This window comes from Chroicocephalus ridibundus, chromosome Z (assembly GCF_963924245.1).
Source record: "Chroicocephalus ridibundus chromosome Z, bChrRid1.1, whole genome shotgun sequence".
Taxonomy (NCBI): domain Eukaryota; kingdom Metazoa; phylum Chordata; class Aves; order Charadriiformes; family Laridae; genus Chroicocephalus; species Chroicocephalus ridibundus.
The window spans coordinates 16,080,790-16,105,387 of NC_086316.1; the positions used below are offsets into that span (position 1 = coordinate 16,080,790).

Consider the following 24,598-nt stretch of genomic DNA (forward strand, 5'->3'; position numbering starts at 1 on the left):
CCTCCGCCCTCTGCGCGTGCGCCGTCGCCTCCGCGCGCCTCTGAGAAGATGGTGGCGCCGTGAGCGGCGCGGCACTGCTCGGCATCACTTCACCATGAGGAACCTGCGGCTGCTGCGTACCGGCGGGTGCCGCCCCGCCGCCGCCCCGGGCACCCCGCAGTGCTTCTGCCTTACGGCCGAGCTCGGCACGGTCCTCGTGGGCTCCCAGCACGGCCTTCTGGAGCTGGACCCCGCCGGGGACTCGGTGAGAGTCGCAGCGGGAGCCGCGCCGCCTTGTCGCTGTCAGGCTCGGTGCAGAGCTGCGGCTTCGAGGGAGGGTGGCGGTGCCTGTCAGGCTTGGGTCCGCCCGTTGCAAAGCTGGAATAAAGCGTTTGGGCCTCCGTCGGTGCCCGGCGGCAGCTCGCCTCAGGGCGGGTGGCGGCTGCCCTCTGACAGGGCTCCCTCTTCGTAGCGGCGTTTGCGGGGTCTCGGAGCGTCGTGCTACTCCCGGCCCCCGCTTGCTGCTGTCTCGTGGTGCCTAAAAAGTTGGCCGTGAGGCTGTGATCTTAGAGATTAGCTGTGCTTCTGAAGTACAAACCTGCCTCCGAGGGGGTGGGTGTATTTGATGCGGGTCATTCTTGTGGTTTAGTCTTAGGCATGATCTGGTAAACAGTTGCATCGGAGACACAACTCACAAAACAAATAAACAGGCAAAGGGATAGTGAAGAGAAGACGAGGAAGGTTTTGAAACTGTGCTCAAGGTGGGCACAGTTCTTTCTCTAAAGAAAAAAAACATTATTGAGCCATGAATTCCTGTGAGAGCTGGGTTGCATTTTCTTCTCTGGGAACACACTATGCGACTCTTAGGCATCGGATTCTTTCACTGTGTTCAGTTCTGAAGTTAGCTGACAGAAGAGCTCTTGGGCTTTCCTGGGGTCTCATTTTTAAAGAAGGTTGTTTTCTGAAAATCTTCATTGTGGTCAGTTTGTGAAGGCTATCGACTAAAATACTTTCAGAATTAAAAAAAATCTGAAGCCTATCTGAAGCTGCTAAATATGTCAGCTTCTTTTTCTGTTTTTTGGTTTGTTGCGTTGTTCTTGGGTTTGTTTTTTTTTTGGGGGGGTGGGGGTTGCAGGTCTTTATTACTGTGGGTTTTTTTCCCTGATGACTGGATGTGTAAAACATTCATGCAGCTAAGCTGGAGAGCTATCTTAGCTAAAACTTTCTTGTTTTGCTTTACCTGAATGCACATCTAGATGGTTTTCCTTTGAATTTTTTTTTCTTATGCTGTGTCTGTAAAGTCTGAATAACTTCTTAAAAGCATTGGGACGCTTTAAGCAGCTGCCCATTCTCCTCCTAATGTTGAAACTATGTGAAGTATGAAAAAGGGCTTGAAAGATGATTAGCAAGACAAATTGGAAGTTGTAGTATTGCCATTTATTATTTGCTCCCTTATGTGAGTTTTCTCATTGTCTGTCTAACACTTTTAACATAAGAGGACCATCACAGTTTCCTGTGGATAAGTGAAAATAAGTACTTATACATTGGCTGTTTCCTGGTGCCATTCACATACTCACTTCTGCTGTGTGATACATCATGTAATTGCAGTAGGATGAAATATACTTACAGATGTTACTGTGTCATTTCTGAAAAAATCCAGTGAGTTGATGTGTAGTTAATAAGTCTTTGGTGTTTCTGTGTCAAGGTGACAAGAGAAGTTTCCTTGACTGCAGAAGGTTTCATGCCTGAGGATGGAAGTGGTTGCATCGTGGGTATTGAAGATCTTCCAGAGCAGGAGTGCGTGTGTGTTGCTACAGCAGCTGGAGACATCCTACTGTGCAATCTCAGCACGAAGCAGGTAATGTGGCAGGAAAGACACAACAATACTGGGGGATTTCAAAGGAAAAGATTACACTATTTTCATTTCTTTGTGGGCAGTTGTGTGTTTGTTACTGAGCTGTGGTTAGTCCACCTTTTCTGGGCAAATGAACTGATTTTTGTGTGAACCTTGAGCACGATTAAGGACAGAATATACACTCCATAAAAGAACTGAAATAGAAACAGTGGCTTGCCTGTCCACAGCCTTAGTCCTGTGTGTTTCCTCAGGGGGCTGTTGGCACACACCCAGCAACATGGGATCCACTGGACAATCTTGCAGAAATAGGGTATTGCTGAGACTAGGTACAGAATAAAGTAATCCATTCATAACTCACAGTGTAGCTACCTTTTTATTATTATCAGTTAATACAGAACATCATGCTGACTAGACTTAACTGAATAGAGGAGAAAGTGTTATGCGTTGTGGATTGAACAACATTTAGAATAAAAAAGCCCTATAAACCACTAAAGGGAAACCAAAATAGCTGAGTAAATATGGCAGGAACTGAGATGCTTGCTTTCTCTTTCTTTCTTGGTGTAAGATTTGTACAATCTTCAGTAAGACAATTAAACACCACAGCAGCACCCTCATCTGCATCAACTTCCACAGCAGTAGCCCAACAGTGCAGGTGTAGGTAGGCGTGAGATGACAGTGGTCTGTCTGGCTTAGCTGTCACATTGTGGTTATTTGCAGCTCACCTGATTTGGTTTGATTTGCACATACCACTTAAATATACAATCAGCTGTATCTGAAAAATGTGTCCTGTATTACAACTTAAAACATGTCATAAGGGAATAGAGATTAACAAAAGGTGTGATATGTGAGACTTTTCTTGCACTGATATATGGGTCAGAGTTGAGGTTTAACTTCAGATCCTTTATTTCAAGCCTTTTTGGCTTACTTTCCAGTTTTAAAGTTGTGTTCTTTTGGTGCCGTCTGGGCACGAAGAAGGAAGTTGTCAAGATGACTCTGCTTGTTTCTAAACCTTTAGCATGTGCGTGATGATTACTCTGCCCACCAGGTGCCCAGTCCCGCTTTGTTTACCTGAAAAGATTCTGACAGCCAAGCTTTATTCCTTGAATGGCACCATCTTGCCATTTATCTTAATTCTTCTGTTCCATGCCTTTTGCAAATCAGGATAACAACGCATGATAGAAGTTCTCTTCCCACTGCTATTGCTCACACAATCATGGTGACCCAGTAAAACTGGCACATATTTTCATAAAGTTTGAAGTTAGTGCAGTTATATACAATTGTCAAGTTCAGCATGCACAAGCTGATCAGAGTTTTAATGGATATAATGTCCCTTAACTGCATGTTGGAGTTCTCTAGGTAAGAACCGTATGTCTGTGTTTTGTGACTTCAGTATATTTACCAATGTAACCACAGATGTAATCAGGCAATATTTGTATTAATACTATACATAAAACTGAGAGTTGCAGGATAAAGCTCCTGTTAAAACTATGTATGTTAGAAGATGTTAATCTCTAGATTATCTGCGCTCTCATACGTAAACATTCTGGAACCATCTTTCATTAGAAATGTTTCTTTTGTTTCATTCATCACAAAGGGTAGAGTAAGACTTGTGACTTTTCTAAGTAGGGGAGGATTTCCCTGCCTTGGTGACTGATTGCTTTTGTGCTGGGTTGGTGCAGCACTGATGTTCCTGCACTTTTGTGGTCTTATTTTGGTCTTACAGGTGGAATGTGTTGGCAGTGTGGACAGCGGTCTGAGCACCATGAGCTGGAGTCCTGACCAAGAGCTTGTTTTGCTTGCAACAGGTATCAACAACAGCTTGTAAGGTTTCTGCCTTTAGGAGTGAGACTTCCTGTGTCAAAATGCAAAGCACAGTTAAGATAGAAGCAGCAAAATATGAAGTTATGAAATTTGGACTAGGACTTAGAGAGACGAAAAAAAACACTGGATCCTGTATATGAGATTTCATTTCATGATCCATGAGGTGCTTTGGTGATCCAAGCAGAAGCTGTTCAGGTCCAAAAAGCTGAGTTTTATAGAATAATAATTAGTCTTTCAGATCTTCCAAGGAAGTATATTAATCTTGCCTCTAAAACGTAAAGAATCCTGCTTTATATCCCCATTTGATTTCTCAGTAACAAAAAACCTGCTTCTTGTCCTTTCATAGGAGATATATATGTCACAGGCTCAACTTAGCTACAAATGTCTCAGCTAGAAAATAAAATTGATCTCAAGCAAAACATAATCACAAAATGCTTGAGGTAGAAAGGGAGCTCAGGAGATCATCTATTCCAATCCCCTTGCTCAAAGCAGGTTACCTGGAGAAAGCTGCTGGGAACTGTGCCTACTCAGGTTTTGGATATCTCCAAGAATGGAGACCCCTCAGTCTCTGTGGGCACCCTGTTCCTGTCTGTGACCACCCTCACAAAAAATTGTTTTCTTATCTTTTAATGGAATTTTCTGTATTTTAGTTCATGCCTCTTGCCTGTTCTGCTGTCAGTTGGCACCACTAAAGGTCTGACTCTGTCTGCTTTACTGTATCCCACCTCCCCCTCCCACATAAGATACTTACACATACTGATGAGATTCCCCCGAGCCTTCTCTCCAGAGCAGTCTGACTTCTCTCAGCCTCCCCGCATGTGACAGATCCTCCAAGCCCTTAGTCATCTGGGTGACCCCTTGCTGGAATCATGCCAGCATGTCCTTGTCTGTCTTGTACTGGTGAACCCAAACGTGGAGTCAGTACTCTACACGTGTCTCACCAGCACTGAGCAAAGGACCTGCTGGCAATATTCCTAATGCTGTTGGTCACCTATGCAGCAGGGGCATGCCGGTGGCTTATGTTCAACTTGGTGTCCCCTAGGACACACGGGTCATTTTTTTGACAAGCTGCTCTCAGTCTGTCCTAGTGCCCGAGATCATTATTTTCCAGGAGCAGGACATGGCTTTTTCTGTTATGGAGCTTTATGAGGTTCTTGACAGCCCATCTCACCTACATGACAAAGTCCCTGTGGACAGCAGCACAGCCTTCTGGTGTACCTGCTACTCCTCCCAGTTTTCTGACATCTAAAAGTTGCTGAGGGTCCCATCCACAACGTCATTAGTTAAACATTTGCCCTAGTGTCCAGGGGTACACCACCGGTGACTAACCTAAAACTGCACTTTTTGCCACGGATAACAAGCTTCTGAGCTTGGCAGTTCAGCTGGCTTTCAGTACACTTCACTGTCCTTTTACCTGTCCCATCCTTCATGAGTTTGTCTATGATGATGTTACAGGAGACAGTGTCAAAAGCCTTATTAGAATCAAGATAAATGACACATACTGGTCTCTCCATATCCACAAGTCAGTTACCTTGTTGTAGAAGGCTATCAGGATGGTCAGGTGTAGTTTCGCCTTCATAAATCCTTCTTGTCACTCAAGGACACAAGGGTACCTTCAAGTACCCTTGCCAGGTACTTATTTTGGAGGTGGAAAGAACTTTTTAATGTTAGGCCAGGAGGCATGTTTTTGAAGAGAGAAGTTTGAAAGTGTTCTTCTGTTCCAGTTTGAGATTTTCTGCTTTGAAGGATGTGTTCTCTTTAATACCATATTACCATTAGAAGTATTGCTATATTCAAGTCCATGACAGAACAATAGGACAACACAGGAGAACACTGAGTTCTAATTTGCCGAAGATACCATTACCAATACTGTATGTAATGTCTGCCCTGCAGGTCAGCAAACGCTTATCATGATGACGAGGGATTTTGAACCAATTACCGAGAAGCAAATCCACCAAGTCGAGTTTGGGGAAGGTAAGAGGTGCACTGAAATGAAGTTGTTCAAACTGATGTCATTGGTGCATTGTGAGCATGTAGCAAGTAAAGAAATGTAACTGAGCACTTACTGGGCCCCTGGAGACATTTTAGACTGTAATGCAGCTGAAGAGGGATGCCAGTATTTCACGTGTTAGCTTATATTCAAGTAATTTCCCTGTACAAGAGGAGCTTTCTGGGCTATGTAAATTTCCTGCAGGTCTTTAGAATTAAACTTGGATGGAAGGTGTGAGTGGCTTGGACCTGTGGTTGTGTTTTACAGCATTGTTCTGCACAGTATGGTAGTCTTCCACTGCAATGATTATTTCTTCTTCAGGAAAGTTTGTTGCTCTTGGCTGGGGTAAAAAGGAGACACAGTTCCATGGATCAGAGGGAAAACAGGCAGCGCATCGCAAACAGACGGTATTATACTGGTTCTCTTATGTTGGGCCTATGCTGTCTCTGGGAAAACATGTATAAAGAGAGTTTCTGTTACTGCTGCGGTGCCAGTTTGCCACCACCTTCATAGGCTTCATCTGTTTGTTTCTGTTGTTACCTGAAATCCAGCATTTTTATCTTCCTCCTATTTCAATACTTAGGACTGTTCATACAGAGCTCAAAGCAAGATTTGCAAGTGCTAGTACTGGCAGAGGTAAAGCCACCCTTAAACCAGCATGACATATTTTGCTGAATATGTGCTATATACTAAAGCGTTCATATGGCTAAGAGATGCAGCATAAAGTTTGGCTGAGAGGAGCTCCCAGAAGGCAAGAGTAGAAGGATATGGGCTACTGAGCATCATCAGTCATGTGAGGCAGCTGCCTGCATATGTTAGCTCTTTGTTCCTTTGCCTGGCACTCCCTTGTTTGTGTCTTATTCTCTGTACTTTTTATTTGGTGAAAAGTCAGGTAGCTAAAAACGCTCCACTGCTGGATTTTTCTTCTTGTGTTTTAAGTTTCAAAATTAAAACTGTCCTGCTGAAGCCTGGCAGGCTAGAGTAGAGAGACATAAAATGTGGCCTGTTTCAGCTTTACTGTTAGGAGGGACAGGATGAGGCTTGGCTGTATCTGGGAAAAATATGCCTAGTTTGACAAAGTTAAACCTTTGAACAGCTGCCTCTCTGTGTGTATTCTGGTGAGATTATTTTTTTCCTGTGTTGTTCTGCTAAGAACCTGTTTTCCTTGAAGAACATTACTTCTCGTCCCAGCTTCTGTCTGCATACAGACTGTCTGGATGGTATACCTTTCTCCTTCAAGGGATTGTGACTCCAGTCATCAGTCATGAACAAACCCTCATTCATCCTTGTGTACAGCTTATGTACAGCTGGTCTATAAGCAGAGACCCTGGTGGAGGGAAAGGATGGCATGTGATCATGTGAATAATCATGTGCACTTCCAGGAGGAGCAGATTGAATTTACAGGCAGTTTTAATTCTAGTATTTCCTAAAATAACATTCTGAGTAATGAATTTTTAACTTTGCAGCCTGACAGCTTTTTAATGGATTGATTTCATGCCAAGGCTTTTGAAAGAGCTGGCTTAGCAATGCAGTCTGTTTAGACAAAGGCAGCAGTTGCATTCCCAAGCTTTGATGCAACTTTCTTTTGTGTGACTTCAGGAAGTGTCACCTACTTCAGTCTGGGATGACGGCAGGCCTCGGGTGACCTGGAGAGGAGATGGGCAGTTTGTTGCAGTGAGCGCTGTCTGTCCGGAGACAGGTACAAGACCAAACTTAATTGAAATGCCAACATGTGTAAGAGTCTTCTTATGCAGAAACTAGGTAAGGCAAGAACTTGCTGGTATTTGTGGTCTCTTGGCCATTTAAAGCAAGAGTGAGTTGAGCTAGTGAATTGATCTTTTCTCTGTTTTGATGTTCTCAGAGGCATTTTATAGATGTGATCTTTTGAACCTTTCTTTGCAGTTTGGTTTTTGCTCCAGTGAGAAGCCAGGAGAAGTTACTGCTGAGTAGTTACTATCTGAACTGCGTCTTTCAACAGTGTTAAATCACTGTTCAAGCTCTAAGTAATCTCTTATGGGCTCTCAGTACCAAATGGATGAATCTGTTTGGGTTGCCATACCGACTGTCCCTCACACCAGCAGTTTTGGCCTTGCACACTTTTGTTTAAATACTGGTAATACTTTTCCCTAGGTTTTGCCCTAAAGCCAAAGAGGTGATGAGCACATACGTTTCTTCTAAGACTGTAATTGATGTCTTCCATGATAAATATGGCTGAGCATTTTAAATGTATTGGTCAGCATGTTGAACTGCACCAAACTGCGCTGCTCTTCCACTAGTTTGGGTTTTTACCTTCAGTACTTCAGATTAGGGAGGATCTGGCGTTTACAGGGAGATTTTAACATTACTATGGTGACAGTTGGAGAGGGAAATGGCTGTGACTGAGCTACATCAGACTGAAATTCATACTCGGTTCCTTTAGAGTCACTCAGTTGCTATGGGAGAACTGCATGAGATAGAATAAGTTCTTACCCCGTAAGGTGTAGAACAGAAATCTGCTTTTCATTCATGTGCATCAAAACTTGCTCTCCTGCCTGTATAAAATGAGAAAAGTCTCTTCCCAGTCCTTTCTTACACCTTTCTCTCATTGCTCTCTCAACCTGTAGGTGCTCGGAAGGTCCGAGTATGGAGCAGAGAGCTTGTGCTGCAGTCAACAAGTGAGCCTATCTCAGGATTAGAACAAGCACTGTCCTGGAAGTGAGTAGCAAAGCAATCTGCATGCTGGTAGCAGAGTGTTGCTTTTCATTCCCTGGTCACAGTCTTTGATCAGCATCAATTTAATTTCTCCTGTGTTTGTTTATTTTTCCCAAAAACTCGAAGAAAGCTTCCTTCTGATCCAGCATGAGGAAGAGTAGCCGTTTAAACCCTGAAAAGCCTAATATTTGCATTACATGTGGGAAAACGGGATAGATTCTCTGTCATAGTCTCAATGTCAAGTGTTTTTGGACTCGAATTGTATAAATAGGAATCTTACTGGTCCTTTGCCAGTGCTGACATTTACTTGGTCACCTGAGGATGTCATGAGCCCTGGAAAATGTCTGTGCTGGACCTATGACTTTGTCTGAACAGGGCTGAGGAAAACACATCCTTTGCTGCCCTTTTCTTCATGTCTCTGGAGAAAATGTGAGATGATTGGTGTTTAAAAGGACAGTTAGTGATTATGTGAGCAACTACTTTTCATTTGGCTCTTTTTTTAAGGCCCTCTGGAAACCTAATAGCATCCACACAAGAAAAACCCAACAGACATGATGTGGTTTTCTTAGAGAAGAATGGACTTCTTCATGGGGAGTTCACCCTCCCATTCCAGAAAGGACAGGTCAAAGTAAGTGCTGTGTCTGAGCTTCTTTGATAAGAGCATAATGGAGATGAGGACTAGATCTTTTCCAGATTCTAGGAGGAAGTTTTTGACTTAAAACTTAGTGCTGGCCCTAATGGAAAAAGGGACCTGAAAAGTGAGCAGTAAAGAAGCCTGTGGAGAAGATGCAATGCCCTCTGCAGGCCCATAGTACAGAGACAAGTACAGAGGGATTGTAGCTCTGAGGTGCTTCTGGCCCCCATATGCTGTCTACAAGGCAAAAGCTTAAAAAATGCTGTTCAGGCTGTTGCAAGAGTGGGGTGAAATACATACATTATCCCAAAGCAGGGAATTGAGAAGCTACTGCAAGGGTGTTACTTCAGTTTTGCCTTTGGATGCTGAGCAGGTGCTTCCTCAGTGCCAAGGAAAGCGAAGAGAACACTGCTGTCGTGTTTGTGGTTGTATTGCCTCTTCAGCTGTGTGGAACCAATGTGACAGGTTCTGTTTCAGGATGCTTCGCTCCAGCTGTCCGCAGCTTTGCAGTACGAGGGCTACATTACCATATTAACCCATGCACCTTATATTGTTGAAAATAAGGAGAAAGTCATGGTCTTGCAAACCAATTGGGAGCATACTCCATCTACACAGAAGCAACAATATCAGTAAGAGCCCTGTTTGTTTCTGCAGGTTAATGAACTGCTTTGGAATGCAGATTCTACAATCCTGGCTATATGGCTGGAAGACGTGAAGGTGGAAAACGCCAACCCAAACAGTTACGGTGAGAGCACTATGTGAGGTTCTGTCTCTTAACACTTGCCTGCAAATGTGGTTAGCAGTGGATATTCCTTTGCAAGTTAGGAGACACTGGGGAGGCTTACCTATAGTTTGAGACCCCTGTGCATGTCAGAAAGAACTGGTAGTTCTTTGAGCCTGAGCTCAAAGCATCTTCCAGGCTGCTGTAGCTGGAACTGGTATTAATGGAATGCTAAAGGTGTGAGCCCTTCCTAAAACATGGTGCCTTCTAACAAGGGGAGCTCAAAAAATTCTAGGATTGACTCTTTTGCATGAAGTCTGTTGTTAAGTTTTCTTGTGCTGGGTGTTGTATGACACAGCCCATGGACTGTAGGCTAGAACTATTATTTTCATTGCATTTAACCCAACCCTAGAGCACGGGGAGGGTTTGAGACGGGTCTTAAGTAATAGCCTGTAGTAACCGTTTGTTTTTCTATAGTTCAGCTGTGGACCACAGGGAACTATCACTGGTACCTGAAGCAAAGTCTACATTTTGGTAACTTGAAGGATAATCAGTTGGTGTCGCTGCTGTGGGACCGAGAGAACCCATATAGACTGCATGTACTCTGCCAGGATTGGCATTACCTCTCCTATGACTGGCATTGGACCATAGACCATGGAATGGGGGAAGACAGCCAGCATCTGGCAAAAGTGGCTGTCATAGATGGAGGTGAGCAGTGGGACTGCTTTGCAGCTCTAGGGTCAGAAGGGGTGGCGTAGACTCTTGGATGCAGGCTGGATGGGATATGGTAGTTCTTCTGTTAGCTGCTGTTTCTACAAAGCTATTAGTGAGGGGGACCATGCAATTTATGGATGCTTCAGCGGTGTTTCAATGGAGTGCCTTAGCAGGGCACAGCAACTGTATTTTCCTGTAATGTTGTTCCTACTTTCAGTGAAGAACCTAACAAGAGCCTCACTAACATTTGGACTGTGTTACAGCTTGGATTTTTCTCCTTTTTTCTTACACAGATAAGGTGCTTGTCACAGCGTTCCAGCATGCTGTGGTGCCTCCACCCATGTGTACCTATGAGCTCCAGCTCCAACAGGCAGTTAATCAGGTTGCATTTCACATAGATCCCAAACGTAGTGGAGACATGGCTATCCTGGATGCTGATAACAAGATCTCTGTCTACAGATATGGTGAGAGTGTGTTGCACTGTCTTGTTAAAGGAGACTCTGTGTCTCTGAGAGCAGTATCCCAGGGGACTACTAGGGTGATGGTCACTCAAGCCATTAGTAGTCAGGAGCAAGATACATCTGGTTCAACTGTGGACTCAAGCTCAGTTCTCTGGTCTCCAGTAGTCTGGGTGGCACAGGAGCACTGTGAGGGTGCATTAGCTTTGTAAGAAGGCAGCATTGAGCACTTGTCTGTGTGCTTATGCTGGTAAGATCCCCCTGCCTAGCTTAGGCTTGAATAGAGTGCAGCAAGTGGTATCTTGTATAATCTGTTCTGATGGCATGTTGCTGTTAGGCACTGGAAATGTTTGGAAATAGCTACCTAGGGTCTATCTGAGGCACCCAGCACTTCCCAAAGCAGTCCTGTATGTGCTGTAATATTCAGCGTGCAGTGAGACCAAAGGCTGTTGATACTGTCTCCGAGTCTTGTACTGTGACATTACAAGGTAACTGTGTTCCTCTGGGTAAGGTGTTGGCTGTACATGTAGGGATGACTTTCATAATAGTTTTCTGTAGCATCCACTTTTTGATAAGAATGGGAGAGGAAGGGGCTCTTTCGGCAGGATCTCTAAAGTCTGCTTTGTTCTGTGTTTGCTAGGACAGAGCACAATTAATGACCCCACTGTCAAGTTTGGAGCTGTGGGTGGAAATGGATTTAAAGTAGCTGTGGAAACACCATACCTGGATAAAACGTACAGGTAATATAGAACTAGTACAGCTGTAGTGGGGGAAAAAAGGGTGGTGCCTGGCTGGGTGTTTTAGAGGTCATAGCTCTGACCACTTGTCTCAAGATTTTGAAGATGTCAGACAACATGGTTTCATTGTGCTGACACTGTGGCTGCAACTAGTGCTTGACTGAGGAGTTGATCTAGTGGGAGCAGTGACTATGTCTGTGACAGCACTGAGGTAGCCTTTCCTGTGCCTGCTGCTCTTGGTATTATGGTGCTGCACTTTGTGCTCCTGCTCTCAGAGCCAAAGGAGTGGCTGTGCAGTGCTGAGGCCCACGATCACAGCACACTGAGCAACAGAGCTGCTTGCATGGTAGAGAGAATGACAAGGTAAAAAAACCCACCTTGTTCTAGATTTGTTCCCATAAATGGTTGGCTTGGGAGTAGTACTGCCTAGGGAAAACAAATGGGGCTCCTTGTGTCTCATCCTTCGTCTCCAGCCCAGCCTGTGGCAGGATTCATGCTTTGGGTGTGTGTTTGTGCATTGGAGCCCTTCTAGCCGTGCTGTGCATCTGAATAGCCAGGCTATGCCTAGGAAGACCTTCACCTCTCCAGTGAGGTGGCCTACTGAAATCAGGTTCTGTTTATTTCTCAGTCTCTCTTATTTTGTGACAGAGTTGATGTGGGCAGCAACAACAATGAAGTGATGAATCCTCTGGGGCTCCGATATCTCACCTGGCTGCCAGATGACAGCTTCCTGGTGGTTGGTCAGGGTCAGCATGCTGCTCAGTCTGTTCTTCACCATCTGACTGCAGTGCCTTATGCAGCGGGACCTGAAGAAGAGCGCCTGAATTTACGGTACTAGAGATCTGTCAGTTGTGGGTGAAGTCTGAGAGCACCTCTGGACAGTGCCTAGAAGGAATTAAGTCCCTCAGTAGACATGCAGCCCAGAGGCTGTGGGTTGGGGAATTCGGGTCTCTTCCTGCAGGGGAACTGAACAGCCCAAGAAGCTGCATACCAGTCAGCACTTGCCTGTAGTCCTAATGCCGACACCCAGCCTGACGAGAGGCTGTATGCTAGCATGCTTGTGTCAGTACCAGATGGCTCTGTTCCTTTGTCTGAATTCCATGCCCTCAGGATACTGAACTTCACCATTCTACCCATTGCCCACCATTATTAGGGTCCGGAAGGGTACTGGTAGCTCTTGTTACTCCTGTCCTCCTCACCTGATGGGCTTTGTGGAGTCAGTTGAACTAAAACCAGATCACAAGATGAAGTTACCTGGGGTACAGAAATCTGCTTTCCAAAGGGATCCTGAGAGTAGTTTTCTACAGCAGTCACACAGCAAAGACAGGCTGATTTGCATATGAACTGTAGATTAGAACAAAAGAAGTGTGGGCTCTGCAGAGTGCTGTAAGAATGCAGACAGTGACTAGCACAGTTAGGCAAATGCCTACTGGCTGGAGTTGCTAGTGCTCTGTGCTGCCAGTGTCAGCTTACATAGGTGTGAAAAGACTACAGAAGATCCTTACATGAACAAGGCCCATGAGGTGTGCATCCTTCCATCTGGACACAAGAAATGCAAGGTCTAGGTGTTACGTGTATCTTCTGTGACTGATGTTATGCGTCTTGCTCCAGGTTTTCTGTGCCTGTAGATGGGGAAGTGATCAGCCTGTGCTGCAGCCCGGTGACCAAAACTGTAGCTCTGCAGCTGGCTGATAGACAGATCCTGAAATACCACTGGGGTAAGCTGGGTCCTATTAAAGTATCGAGTCTGGGGTGTAGTTACTACAGATTTCTCAAAATATTTAATGACGTGAGTTGACTTTCAGGGACATAGATGACTTTTGCTGGTAGTTGGTCCTGCCTTTCATGCTCCCTCTGCTCCCAGAAAGGGGCCCAAACGGGTGATTTGTGTCAGAAAGCAGTTAATGTTGAGAATCATAGTTCAGACTTTATGATTTGAAATGATTGGTTAGTGATTTCAGAAGTGCTGACTGACTGCCATGTCCTTGGCACTTCTCCACAGCGGAATAGAGGTGCTGCTGAGCCCCTAGAAGTTGCCATCTTCCTGTCTGCTGTGTCCCGGTCTTCTGTTTGTGTCAGCATTTCTCCTGTCTGTCAGATAGTATAGCTTATTCCCAGCTCCAGTTTTCTTGAGATACATGTCATGTAGTTGTAATGTCTGAATCTTTGATTGGCTGTAAAACAGTTTGATCTTTGTTGCTCTTTAGAAGCTTCTACTCCAGTTCTTGAACCCTGGAGGACCAGCAGTGGCTCTAGCGTTCAGTTCCCCCACCCTTGCGTTCAGACTTCTATCACAAGGATCGGTGGTGAAGTAAGTAAGACTCTGTAAGACTGTGAGCAGATTAAGTTCCCTACTTGGTTGTTCTCTGTCGTATGTGCACCATGATCCTCTGCCCAGGGTCCAATGATGCTTCTTAACTGCAGTCTTCATAAGGCCCTATGCAGAGCTCAGAGCTTATCTTTCCTTGTCTTCTAGAGCATTTCTTGTGATTCGCAGTTAACATCCAATCTCCCTGTTCTATGAGTACAATGAATAATGTCATTGAAGAGCAAGAAATGTCAGATTTAAAATTTCCAGCAGTCACTGCCCTGCTTTTTTTGAAAGCAACATTTTGCTCTGTTTTATCTGAACTTGCCCTATTAGCAAATATGGTTGCATTGAGTTACTGCACATCTCCTACTACTGGTGTTTCTTACTGGTGATGGTTTCGTGATAGTTACAGCAGTTTAAGGAACGACTAGCTCTTTTGCTGGTAGTTCCAGAGTTTGTTTCCTTCAGCGTGCATCCAGGTGAATGCTGTATGGAGTTGCTTTGCTGTGCTCCGTACTAGTGCTTTTCCTCTGGTATTTTGGACCAAATGCTGCTAAATAAAAAACTAAATTATCTGGCATGGTTTCTGCTTCTATTTTGTTACTGTGCAGTCTCTGTTACAGGGTAGACCAAGCTGGGTTTCCCATTAGAAGTGTTTAAAGACATTTAAGCAAGCACTTCTAGTATAGAGGTTGCATGACTTCCTGTCCAGCTTCTCTAAGTAATTCACATGAGGTACTTAGTACCTAATGTAAGGTTCTTCCATCCAGTGCTAGTCAGTGTTGCGCAACACTGGAGGTTGTGACACTGATAGCTTATACTTATTATCTTTTTTTTTGCAGGAGATGATCTTGGGCCTCACAGATCGATGCCGTTTTTTTGTTAATGATATTGAGGTACCAAAGTTTTTGCCCCTCATTGCATACCCTTTCTCTCTACCAAAGGCAGCTTTTTGGTTCTGCTCTATAACGCAATAAACTACATCATTTTTCTACAGGTCGCTTCCAACATCACCTCATTTGCAACATACAATGAGTTTTTGTTGGTGACCACCAACTCCCACACCTGTCAGTGCTTCTGCTTGAAGAACATGTCAGCGAAAGGTAAACGCCAGCTCTGGCTGCCTGATGCTGGCAGCTCATGGCCATTGTATTGGAACCAGAAGATGTCCCCATTTTTCACATCCAAAACTGCTGAATTTGGGTCACTCAGAACAACTGCTTAAGAGATGGAGGAGGAGAGCTGCTTTCAAAAATGTATCAGAGAACAAGGAGCACAGGGAACTGACTTTGTATATCACTTCCTCATCCCAGGGAGCAGGATTTGTCCTGTAGTTGTTGTTGTTTCACTGTTTTCAACAGCTTAGCCCTGCATTCTCTCCCTCCCCTTCACATCCAAAAAAGAAAGCGCTATGTGCTATTTGAAGGAGTGTGGTAGAGAAAGGATCCCAGTAAAAAGAGTTTCTGGTGGCAGCCGGCTATGAGAGGTACGAGCACACTGGAAAACGTAGGATGACAGCTTATTGGTCCTTTACATCTTTCAGTGCTTCTCTCATCTGGTCTGTTGAGCTTTGTGATCCTGTTGTGTTGGTGACATCTCTCTACTTTGTGTACAGCAGTGCCTAGCACTAAAACGTCCTCTTCCTGTCTGTAACCTTTGAAGATCACTGGTGTATTGTTGACTCAGTTGGTCCAGTACGACCTTGCAGGGCCACATAGGAAAACCTGAATGGGGCACTGTGCTGCGGTGTGCCATGGATGCTGATAAATAATGCTGTTTTCAGCCCTTCAGGCTGGCCTGAGCAGTGCTGCTACACCCAACAGTGAGACCCTGCGCAAGGTGGAGCGAGGTTCACGTATCATCACTGTTGTGCCCCAGGACACAAGGGTTGTGCTGCAGGTCAGTGCTCTGCCTATGTCTCCTGAGGTCTGCTATCAAGGGTTGTAGGGGGCCCGTCTCAGTGGGCAGCTGACCAAACTGCAAACAGCGTGGGCAGTGCTACAAAGCTGCTGCCCTGTACTGCTGCAGCACAGTGCCTCACAAAGCTGCCTGGCTGGATACAGAGGGATTTTGAGCATACCTGTGGGGGTTAGGTTCAGCACAGGCAGCTGCGTATGTACAGAGCTGGGAAGGACTATTCAAATTCCTAACATCTGAGCTAGCACAGTGCTATATATTCTGGCCTCTCACAGTGGATTTCAGGCGCACCTCTAAGTACTTGCTGTATTTGCTATCAGCTCTCCACTAGCCTTGGCACTAAATTTGTCTGAAGTGCTGAGGTTGCTCTTCAGAACCAGCAGAGGTTCACAGAATAGAGAAGGATGTCATTTGAAAGGCACCTCTGGAGGCATGTAGCCCAACATCCTCCTCAAAACAGGGCTAACCCGAAAGCTTGATCAGATTGCTCTGCGTCTTGCCTAGTTGAGTGGAGTCCAGCCTCTGAAGGAAGGAATGTTTCTGAGCTGAGAAAATTTTCAGATATTTTCCCACAGTCATAGAAATTGCATAACCGTTGGAGTGAAAAAACAGGCCCGTGCACCTGCAAGTAGCAGGCAGGTCTAGAAAATTATCCAGTCCATTGCCTTCAATGTAAGCAGAGTAACTACAAATAGGTAATTGTGGTCATCTCATGTTGCAGATGCCGAGAGGAAATCTGGAGACTATTCACCACCGAGCTCTGGTTCTTGCCCAGATTCGGAAGTGGCTAGACAGGTAAATAGCACTGGTGTGTTCTGATCTTCCCTCCCCTAGTCTGCGCTGTTAGAGGCTGGCTGTCCTGGTTTTGTGCTGGAGAAGGGAGGGAACTAAACCCAGAGGAAGTGACTTCATTAGTGGGAATGAAACTGTTTCTGGGGCAACCAGCTAGAAGTCCAGCTTTCATCAGTCGCAGGTGCCTCTCACTTCACCACTGAAGGGCTTATATGTGTGCTAAGACTGTGCAGGTGGGAGAAATCTTTGTCTGCCCCATTTTCCAGACATCTCAGTCACTTTGTGATGAAGGTTGCTGTTTTTCATGTTTGTTTATCTGTTTAATTGATTTACATTTAAGTTTGAAACAGAAGTTGGTCTAGTGGACCAACTAGATTAAAATTTAGTTCTCTGTTTTAAGGGAGGGGAAAAAAATAATGCAAGGCCTGCGTTGCTTCCTCAACCTGGCGTGCTGGTCTGTCCCACTGCAGAGGCTGGCAATGAACAGGATTGACCTTGCACATTTTTTCTGGAAGGCAATCTACACAGCTAATTACCTATGCTGTTCCCTTCCCAGAGGGTCTGCGGTTACCTCTGGCCAGTTGCCTTTATTTGCAGGTATTTCACCTATCCACTATCTAAACTATCCCACTTGGCTTATTCCTCCAGGCTTATGTTCAAGGAAGCCTTTCAGTGCATGAGAAAGCTGCGAATCAACCTCAATCTTCTCTATGACCACAATCCCAAGGCAAGTATGCCCAGTTCTGTTGTGTTGTTTTCTGTTTCCATCTAGCCTGGAATCCATTGACATTGAACAGTGGTCTCAAAAGAGTAGGTGGTGCTGTCAGTTCTGCGTTGGGCAGAGATGGCTGCTCTGCACTGCTGCATCCTCATGCAGGCAGACTGGATTTAGCATTTCCTTCATCTTGTACATTCGAAGAATGTCTTTGAATTTGTTCTTGTACTTAATGTACTTGTTCAGAGTAATGGTAGTAATGCTGTTGTTCATTTCAGGTATTTCTGGAAAATGCAGAAACCTTTATCAGGCAAATAGATTCTGTGAATTATATCAACTTGTTTTTTACAGAACTGAAGTGAGTATAATTCTGCAAATGGAAGCATGCATGTAATCAGTTGTGGTACCTTATTTTGTCAAAATATTTTCAGCTCTTAAGTTTGGGCTCAAGGAGCCAGAAATCTGGCATGTTAGATCATAAAGACTTGAGTAAGCTCAATAGTTTCAGGGACAGTCAGTGTGCCTTGTTGGGAATTCCAGCTTGCAGGAAGCCATTAGATTTTTCCAGCAAGGGATTAATATATCATCTGACTGCTTTGACTTCTGTTTTGCTGCACAGGGGTAAATGTGAACAGAGAAAGTTTTGTTCCCTCATAAACAGGAGCAAGGCAGCACTGCTTATCTGAAGCCTGAGGCCAAGATAAGATTTTGCTTAGATTGCCAAATCAAGTCCCCTTACTTCTTTCTCAAAGGTTGAGTGACAAGAGGCTTTAGGGCATTGGTAGCTTCAGGACTTCTCAAGCTTGCTGAAGTAAATAATTGTTTAGGAGCTGGAGCTGTCCCTTAGGCATTCTGTTTTATTTTCGGTTTTGACCTGACCTTAAATCTTTGTCTAGAAATAAAAGCAAATGGCTAAATTTTCAGAAGTATTCTGTGCTCTGAATAATGGATTTAGGAGAAGACAGCTGTATTCTGAAAATCTTGCCTTCTGATTTTTTGTGCAACTAAAGTAGTTGTTCTGACCAGTTTTTTCCATGCCTGTCTAGGCTGAGAATCAATTGGGATGGATGAGAGATGTCAGAGAGCTTTCTGGTAGTGTGGCAGGTTGTGTGTGTCAGTACTGACTGACATGAGCTATTTTGTTGAGTAGTTATTTTCTGCATGCATTTGTGTTTCTTAATGTTGTTGTCTGTGCTGGGCTGTGTGATGAACCATACTGGTATTCGTGCTGTCTGTTTTTATTTAGAGAGGAAGATTTCACGAAGAGTATGTACCCATCTCTGAATGGTAGCAGTAACGCTCAACCACGCCAGTGTCCTGATCAGAAAAAAGTAAACCTCATATGTGATGTGATGAGAGTTGCCATGGAACACATTGACCCTCAAAAGTAAGTATTTTCTTACCATAGCTGAAGGAACCATTAGAGAGATTTCTAGTGAGTCGCTTGCAGAAAGCAAATCTGTCCTTAACATCAGTTGTTTTGCTTCAGATCCTCTGAGGTGAGCCTGTGCTCCACAAGACGTATGTAGCCATACCTTCCATCTGTTGATGATGCTGTCCTGAAAACCACAACATCTACTAATTCCACAGATAGCAAAACAACTTTTTACTAGAAGAATTAAAGTAATAGATGCAGGATGCTTATAAGGGTTTAAGAAATACACTCACTGTATTACTTAACTGTTCTTACAATTAGGAACAGTATGTGTGGCATAGGGGACAGAGACACGTGAGCAAGATTGTCATCTCAGGGAGATGCTGGCTTTTTGGAGCAGCTGGCCTTTCGGAAAGATCTCAGCTGTTATATTTGAAGCTGAGTTACTTTTGTAAACCTTCAGCTGCGCATTTCTGAATGATTAACTTTTTGGTAACTATCCTCAGATGAATCAACAACAGACAAGGATAAAGGGTGGGAAAATAGGATAATAACAGTGGTTAGTGAAGCAGTGTTCAAGCATTGGCAGTTTATATATGAAATAGTGGAAAGAGGAGCAACAGATGTTGAGTTCCTGTTGAACCCTGAAAATTTAGATGCTTTTCAGCAGATGGTTTTGGAAAACAAACCATCCCCTTAGCTGGGAAAGCTATTTTGAAATAGTACACGTGAAATGTGTGAAAGTGGAAATAACCTCCTAGAAAGCTTTCCTTTTATAAAAAGACCACCTTCGTGACAAATTTGATTTGGAAAACTGTGTCCAGCTATCTGAGCTCCCAGAGAGATGTTTTATCTCTCCATTATGCTGGCTGGCATGATAACAAAGCTCATTCTACTCAAAACGCACCTCCAGTCTTGTGACATGCTGAGTAGAAAAACCTTTCTGGTATATTCTGTTCTCTTCCCGTTTTTCCTGCCTTCCTTTAAAAAGATTGAAATACCTGAGTAGTAGTTAGTTTTGGGGTTTTTTTACTAAAATGTAAACTAGGACTTGCACAATGTGTGCTAAAATAGGAATAAGCAGCGTTTCTGCCTTCTTGCTTTTTCATTTACTGTTTCTTTTTTCTTCAGATACTGCCTGTCGATACTGACAGCGCATGTAAAGAAGAGTCCTCCAGAACTGGAAATTGCTCTCCAGAAGGTTCACGATCTTCGAGGTGTTGTATCAGGAACTCAAAAGTTTTGAAAATGGGTGGTTTGCAGGAGCTTTCATTGTTAGCATGGTTCACCCTGAAAATTATTTTAAGATGGCTGTTCACGGAGTCAGCCAGAAAACAGAAATGTACTTGAAACTTGTGTATTAATGGAACAGCAGCCTATTAGCTAAGATACACTGCTGTACATGCCCTCAGCTCATCCTTTAATCTAGGTGTGTCAACAGACAGCCCAGAGTTAGAGCTGTTCTCTCTTTCCAGTCAGAACTCTGGTTATCCCAGCATGGAATAGGAAGTTCCCATTCTGGGGCCTGCTATCTCTAACTGGCAAACTTTGCGTTTACTCTGTGCTGATACTTCTGACTTGTCACTGTTGCACACGTCACAAGTTAACTATGCTTAGACTGTCCTTGAAGTTCTCCAGGAAAGGCAAAGTAACTTCTCCTGCAAGACAGAACAATCCATTAGTTCAGTGGTCCCTATCCAGTGTCAAGAATGTGCTTAATAATGCATGCCTTCCTTACAGCAGGGTTCCACTGCTGGTGGTGTAACTGATAGTATGCTTCTTTATCTTGTTACAGAAAGCTTTACTCCAGATGTCAAAGCTGTGAGTGCAGAAGAAGCACTGAAGTACCTGCTTTTCCTTGTGGATGTCAATGAATTGTATGATTATGCCTTGGGGATGTATGACTTTGATTTAGTCATCATGGTGGCCGAAAAGTCTCAAAAGGTCTTGGCTTATAGTTCCAGCCAAGGAACTACTTTTCTTCTTTCACAAAGTTTCTTTGTTGTTTGTGGATCAGCCCACATGTTTTGTTGGTCATAGGTCTCCACCCAGGCAGGATTTCAGTTGCTCGGAAGTCCTGTATGTGGTTGGTGCTGGGATGGTGGTATATCTCTGCATCCCTTAGTAATTCCTGAGCACAGCTTTGGAAACTTGCTTGTGCTCAAGGTGAAATAGGACTTTTCTAGAGCAACACAGCAAGGTAGCTCTGAGGAAGGGAGGGACTGTGGTCTGAAGTGTTACAACTGCATGCCTTGCGTTTGCAGTTCTGTACTCTTTTGATTCTTGCTTATTTGGTGGTGGCCACGATAATAGTGTGTATCTTCCAGCAGGTTTAATTTGAAATCTGAATGCTCATCAGGATCTTCAGGGTTTCCTGATGTTACAGCAAAGCCTGATGACCATCAATTAAAACACCCTATTCATTTTAACAGGTTTTATGACCTTTGGTGTGGGGGAAGTTGATCAGCTTTACAGCTGCAAATTTATACATGATAATAGCTAATAGAAACAATATTTGGTATGATACATAGCCTTGAATTTTAAATGTCACCAGCCTTTAGGTGCTGAAGTCCATGTGGGAGCCTCGTAATTTAAGTTAGTCATTCCTGGGAAGAGTACATGTAGAGAATTGATTCTTAAAGATGGCTTAAATTTAAAAAAAAAAAAATAAAAAAGCCTTTTTAATGTATTATTATACAATTTTAAATGTGGGACTGTCTGTTGGTGAAGATGGGGACAAATATGGATATTACCAGGTTAGCTCAACTGCAGTTTTTATTATTCTTTGTAGGACCCAAAAGAATACTTGCCCTTCTTAAATACCCTCCGGAAAATGGAAACCAATTATCAGCGATATACAATAGACAGACACTTGAAGAGATACACGAAAGCTCTTGGGCACCTCAGCAAATGTGGTAGGTGTCCTGCATACCCAGTGCCTCTAAGGAGAAATTCTGCAGTGAAACATTTCCATTTTGGAGAGCCTTTGTGGGGAAATAGCTGGAGAAAGAGAAGGATTGCGCAAGGTCATCTTCCCTCCCGGTAGTGCATGGTTAACATACTTACTTCTGCTACATGTTTCTTATAGTGTTGCTTAGCACAGGGAGAATGTTTACTCTCATCATGAAGTGTGAGTCTTGTTTTGTTCCTGTTGTAGGTGACTTGTCCGCAGTTAATACTGCTGGCAAAAGTGGAGCAAACCTCAAGGAAGTGAACACTGATTTTACAGTAGTAGAATAGATGCTTTGTGCTCTTTCACCCAAGTACCTCTAGTTTCTTCCTAATGCAATGAACCCAGTCTGGCTGGGAGCAATGAGAGCCATGTGCTTTCTCTTGTTACTGTGAAAAATAAATTATTTCTGCAGGTCCTGAACACTTCTCTGAATTTCTGAACTTGGTGCAGGATCAGAATCAATATTGTGAAGCCTTGAAGCTGTACCCCTCTAGCAGTCAGGAGTACAAGGTAAGTAGGTGACACTGCAGCATGCAAGTTCTTTATTCTCTCACACGTGTGTTTGCACGTCGTTTGCACATTGAGTGAGGGAGGGAATGAGACAGCAGCTGCCTGCATTCAGGTTCTGCAGGTCATTGCTATTCCTGTGTTGTCTGAGACCCTCCTCTGAGATAATAGCTGGAATGACTCTCAGCACTGACCCTGCGAGGTCTGGTCATCAAAGGAGTGGCTGTTACTTCTTTGATCATGTGGCCAGGAGAGCACCTGGGAGTCCAGTTACTGCTGCACTCGTGGTATGCTGGAGAACTCCCGTTACCACAGAAAGACTTTTCTTCCTCTCTTGACCTTTTTGATACCAGCTTTCTGTCTGGCACTTGCAGATTATGTGGAGACCTTTGTTATCATTAAACTATTCAGAAGAGTGCTATAGAGCTTGGAGCACTTGCAGATGTGCTGTTTCCTAGCATGTAGTGTCCCTTGTTGGTTTCAGTATTACTGAAGAGCTTTAGCTTGCCCAAGCCTGAGGTAAAACGTAAATGAAGGTATTTAATATAATTTCGTTTAGGTATTGTAAATACACAACACACAAGCCTTTGTAAAAGAAGTAGATCAAGTAGTAATAGGGGATATTCAGAAACTCCTGTTTGCAGCACAATGAAAGTAGAAGGGACCCGTTCCTCATGTGGGAAGTCTGTTCCTAACTCTGGCTCACTGGGAATGGTTCTTTTTTCTTCTGCATTCTTTCAGTCAAATCCACCCGCCCCTTCTTGATGGAGATTGTGAGCTTTGAATAGCATAGTGATCTCAGGGTATTGATTTACAGCAGCTTGTGCCTATAGAGTTGTAGGGCTTTCATCCTCCCTTGTGCCAGTGTTTGACTCCTGGAGTATGTTGGTTCAGGGAGACATTCTAACAACCGCTCATGTGAGTAGGGAAGAAGGGGCTGATTTCCTGCAATATGTAGTTTACCCAGCTTTTGGCTTTGTGAGTTAGGTACCTCCCCATGTCTTTTGCTTTAGCTCTGTGAAATGTCTCTATATGCTAATCAGCCCTTGGCTTGATAAAAAGTTCAGAATGGGGTAGGAATATTGTGCCTGGAGGTTCCTTGAGGGAGGGAGAAATAGGCTTTTGTAGATGGGCACTTAATTTCTACTAACGGAGGAATGCTACTGACTCTACATCTCATTTCTTATTTTTCTTTTGTCCCTTTCTTGCAGGATATCAGCGATGCATATGGGGAGTACTTGATTCAGAAGCAGCTGTATGAACAGGCTGCATTGATATTTGCTCGTGCTGGCATCTTTACAAAAGCACTTGATGCTTTTCAGAGCAGTGGTAGCTGGCAGCAAGCCCTGTGCATGGCGTCACGGCTTGGTTACACAAAGGATAAGCTGTCCAGCCTAGCACAGAGCATGGCAGGTAGGCCTTGAGATCAAGTGTGCAGAGCGAAACTGGCTGCTGCTATTGTTGGTTCATTTTGACTTTCCCTGAAATTTAGCGAAAATCTCAGTCTTCAGTAGCCTTTTTCTTAAAGGGAAAACAAAGATTGTATGTTTTCCAAGTTTCCAAATTTGCCAATTGGGCAATTGAACATCACTATTGTTTCTCAAAGGAACGAAAAGATGCTGGAGCTGAGCTGGTAGGCACTCAGGAGTTGCCAAGCTAGCTGTGGCCTTGGCTGCCCCATGCTGATTGCTTCTTGTGCTTTTTCCTTGCAACCAGTTGCCAAACTGCTATTCCAAATTGTTTCCTTGGTTAACCTCAGGGAATGGAGATTCTTGGAACTGACATGACTGTGGCCTCTGGACATGATTGACATAAGTACTCTGCCTAGTCACAGACCTTGATGGCTATTGGATAATTCAGAGTTCTGTGAATTATTCTGTGAAAATTCATGTTTTCTCCTTGACGGCTGCTAGCAGCTATGACTAACTTGTCTGTGTAAAGCTACGTGCTGTTCTACTGCTGGAGAAAAAGATAGCTGGCGTAAGAATATGTGCTCACTAGGACATATCAGACTGCACATGGGAGATGTGTTCTGGACGTGGCATGTATTTCAGCAAGAGAAGTGGAGCATCATTCTGACTTTTGCCTTACTCAGAGACAGAGTTTATGAAGGGCCCACTTACATAGTAGGAACGTGGTTCCTGGAAGTGTAGTCTTCCAGAGTTGGATATTCTAGTATTTTCTTTTTCTGTCACTTAATGTGATTTGGATCCTTCATGTCCTGCCTTTAACACTTTTTCTGGTGCCCCTCTTAAATCACAACTGTAGTTTAGCAAAATGAGCAGACACAAACTGTCTTGGACGAGATTGCTTTGCTTAGGTAATATTTTTTTTTTCTGGTGTTACGTACCACTTGCTCTCTTACCTTGCATCCTAGGATATGAACCAGTGCCAAAGCTGGTTGTGACCTCTAGGGGACTAGAAGCCC

At 44.0% G+C, this 24,598-nt stretch overlaps 1 protein-coding gene across 1 annotated transcript in view; it reads left to right on the plus strand.

Moving 5' to 3' along the window:
- Nucleotides 1-11: 11 nt before the first annotated feature.
- The window catches only part of ELP1 (elongator acetyltransferase complex subunit 1), a 31,982-nt gene continuing 7,395 nt past the window's right edge, over nt 12-24,598 (plus strand). Inside the window, exons 1-27 of the mRNA XM_063321553.1 lie at nt 12-244; nt 1,685-1,837; nt 3,558-3,639; nt 5,549-5,629; nt 5,967-6,052; nt 7,245-7,344; nt 8,249-8,339; nt 8,841-8,964; nt 9,625-9,715; nt 10,169-10,399; nt 10,699-10,869; nt 11,504-11,603; nt 12,249-12,431; nt 13,212-13,318; nt 13,808-13,911; nt 14,754-14,807; nt 14,909-15,014; nt 15,695-15,810; nt 16,550-16,623; nt 17,269-17,347; nt 17,614-17,693; nt 18,582-18,722; nt 19,842-19,927; nt 20,506-20,654; nt 21,502-21,625; nt 22,076-22,173; nt 23,382-23,583. Coding sequence (XP_063177623.1) covers nt 95-244; nt 1,685-1,837; nt 3,558-3,639; nt 5,549-5,629; nt 5,967-6,052; nt 7,245-7,344; nt 8,249-8,339; nt 8,841-8,964; nt 9,625-9,715; nt 10,169-10,399; nt 10,699-10,869; nt 11,504-11,603; nt 12,249-12,431; nt 13,212-13,318; nt 13,808-13,911; nt 14,754-14,807; nt 14,909-15,014; nt 15,695-15,810; nt 16,550-16,623; nt 17,269-17,347; nt 17,614-17,693; nt 18,582-18,722; nt 19,842-19,927; nt 20,506-20,654; nt 21,502-21,625; nt 22,076-22,173; nt 23,382-23,583 — 3,163 coding nt within the window. The 5' untranslated portion in view covers nt 12-94. The remainder of the gene's footprint in view (nt 245-1,684; nt 1,838-3,557; nt 3,640-5,548; nt 5,630-5,966; nt 6,053-7,244; nt 7,345-8,248; nt 8,340-8,840; nt 8,965-9,624; nt 9,716-10,168; nt 10,400-10,698; nt 10,870-11,503; nt 11,604-12,248; nt 12,432-13,211; nt 13,319-13,807; nt 13,912-14,753; nt 14,808-14,908; nt 15,015-15,694; nt 15,811-16,549; nt 16,624-17,268; nt 17,348-17,613; nt 17,694-18,581; nt 18,723-19,841; nt 19,928-20,505; nt 20,655-21,501; nt 21,626-22,075; nt 22,174-23,381; nt 23,584-24,598) is intronic.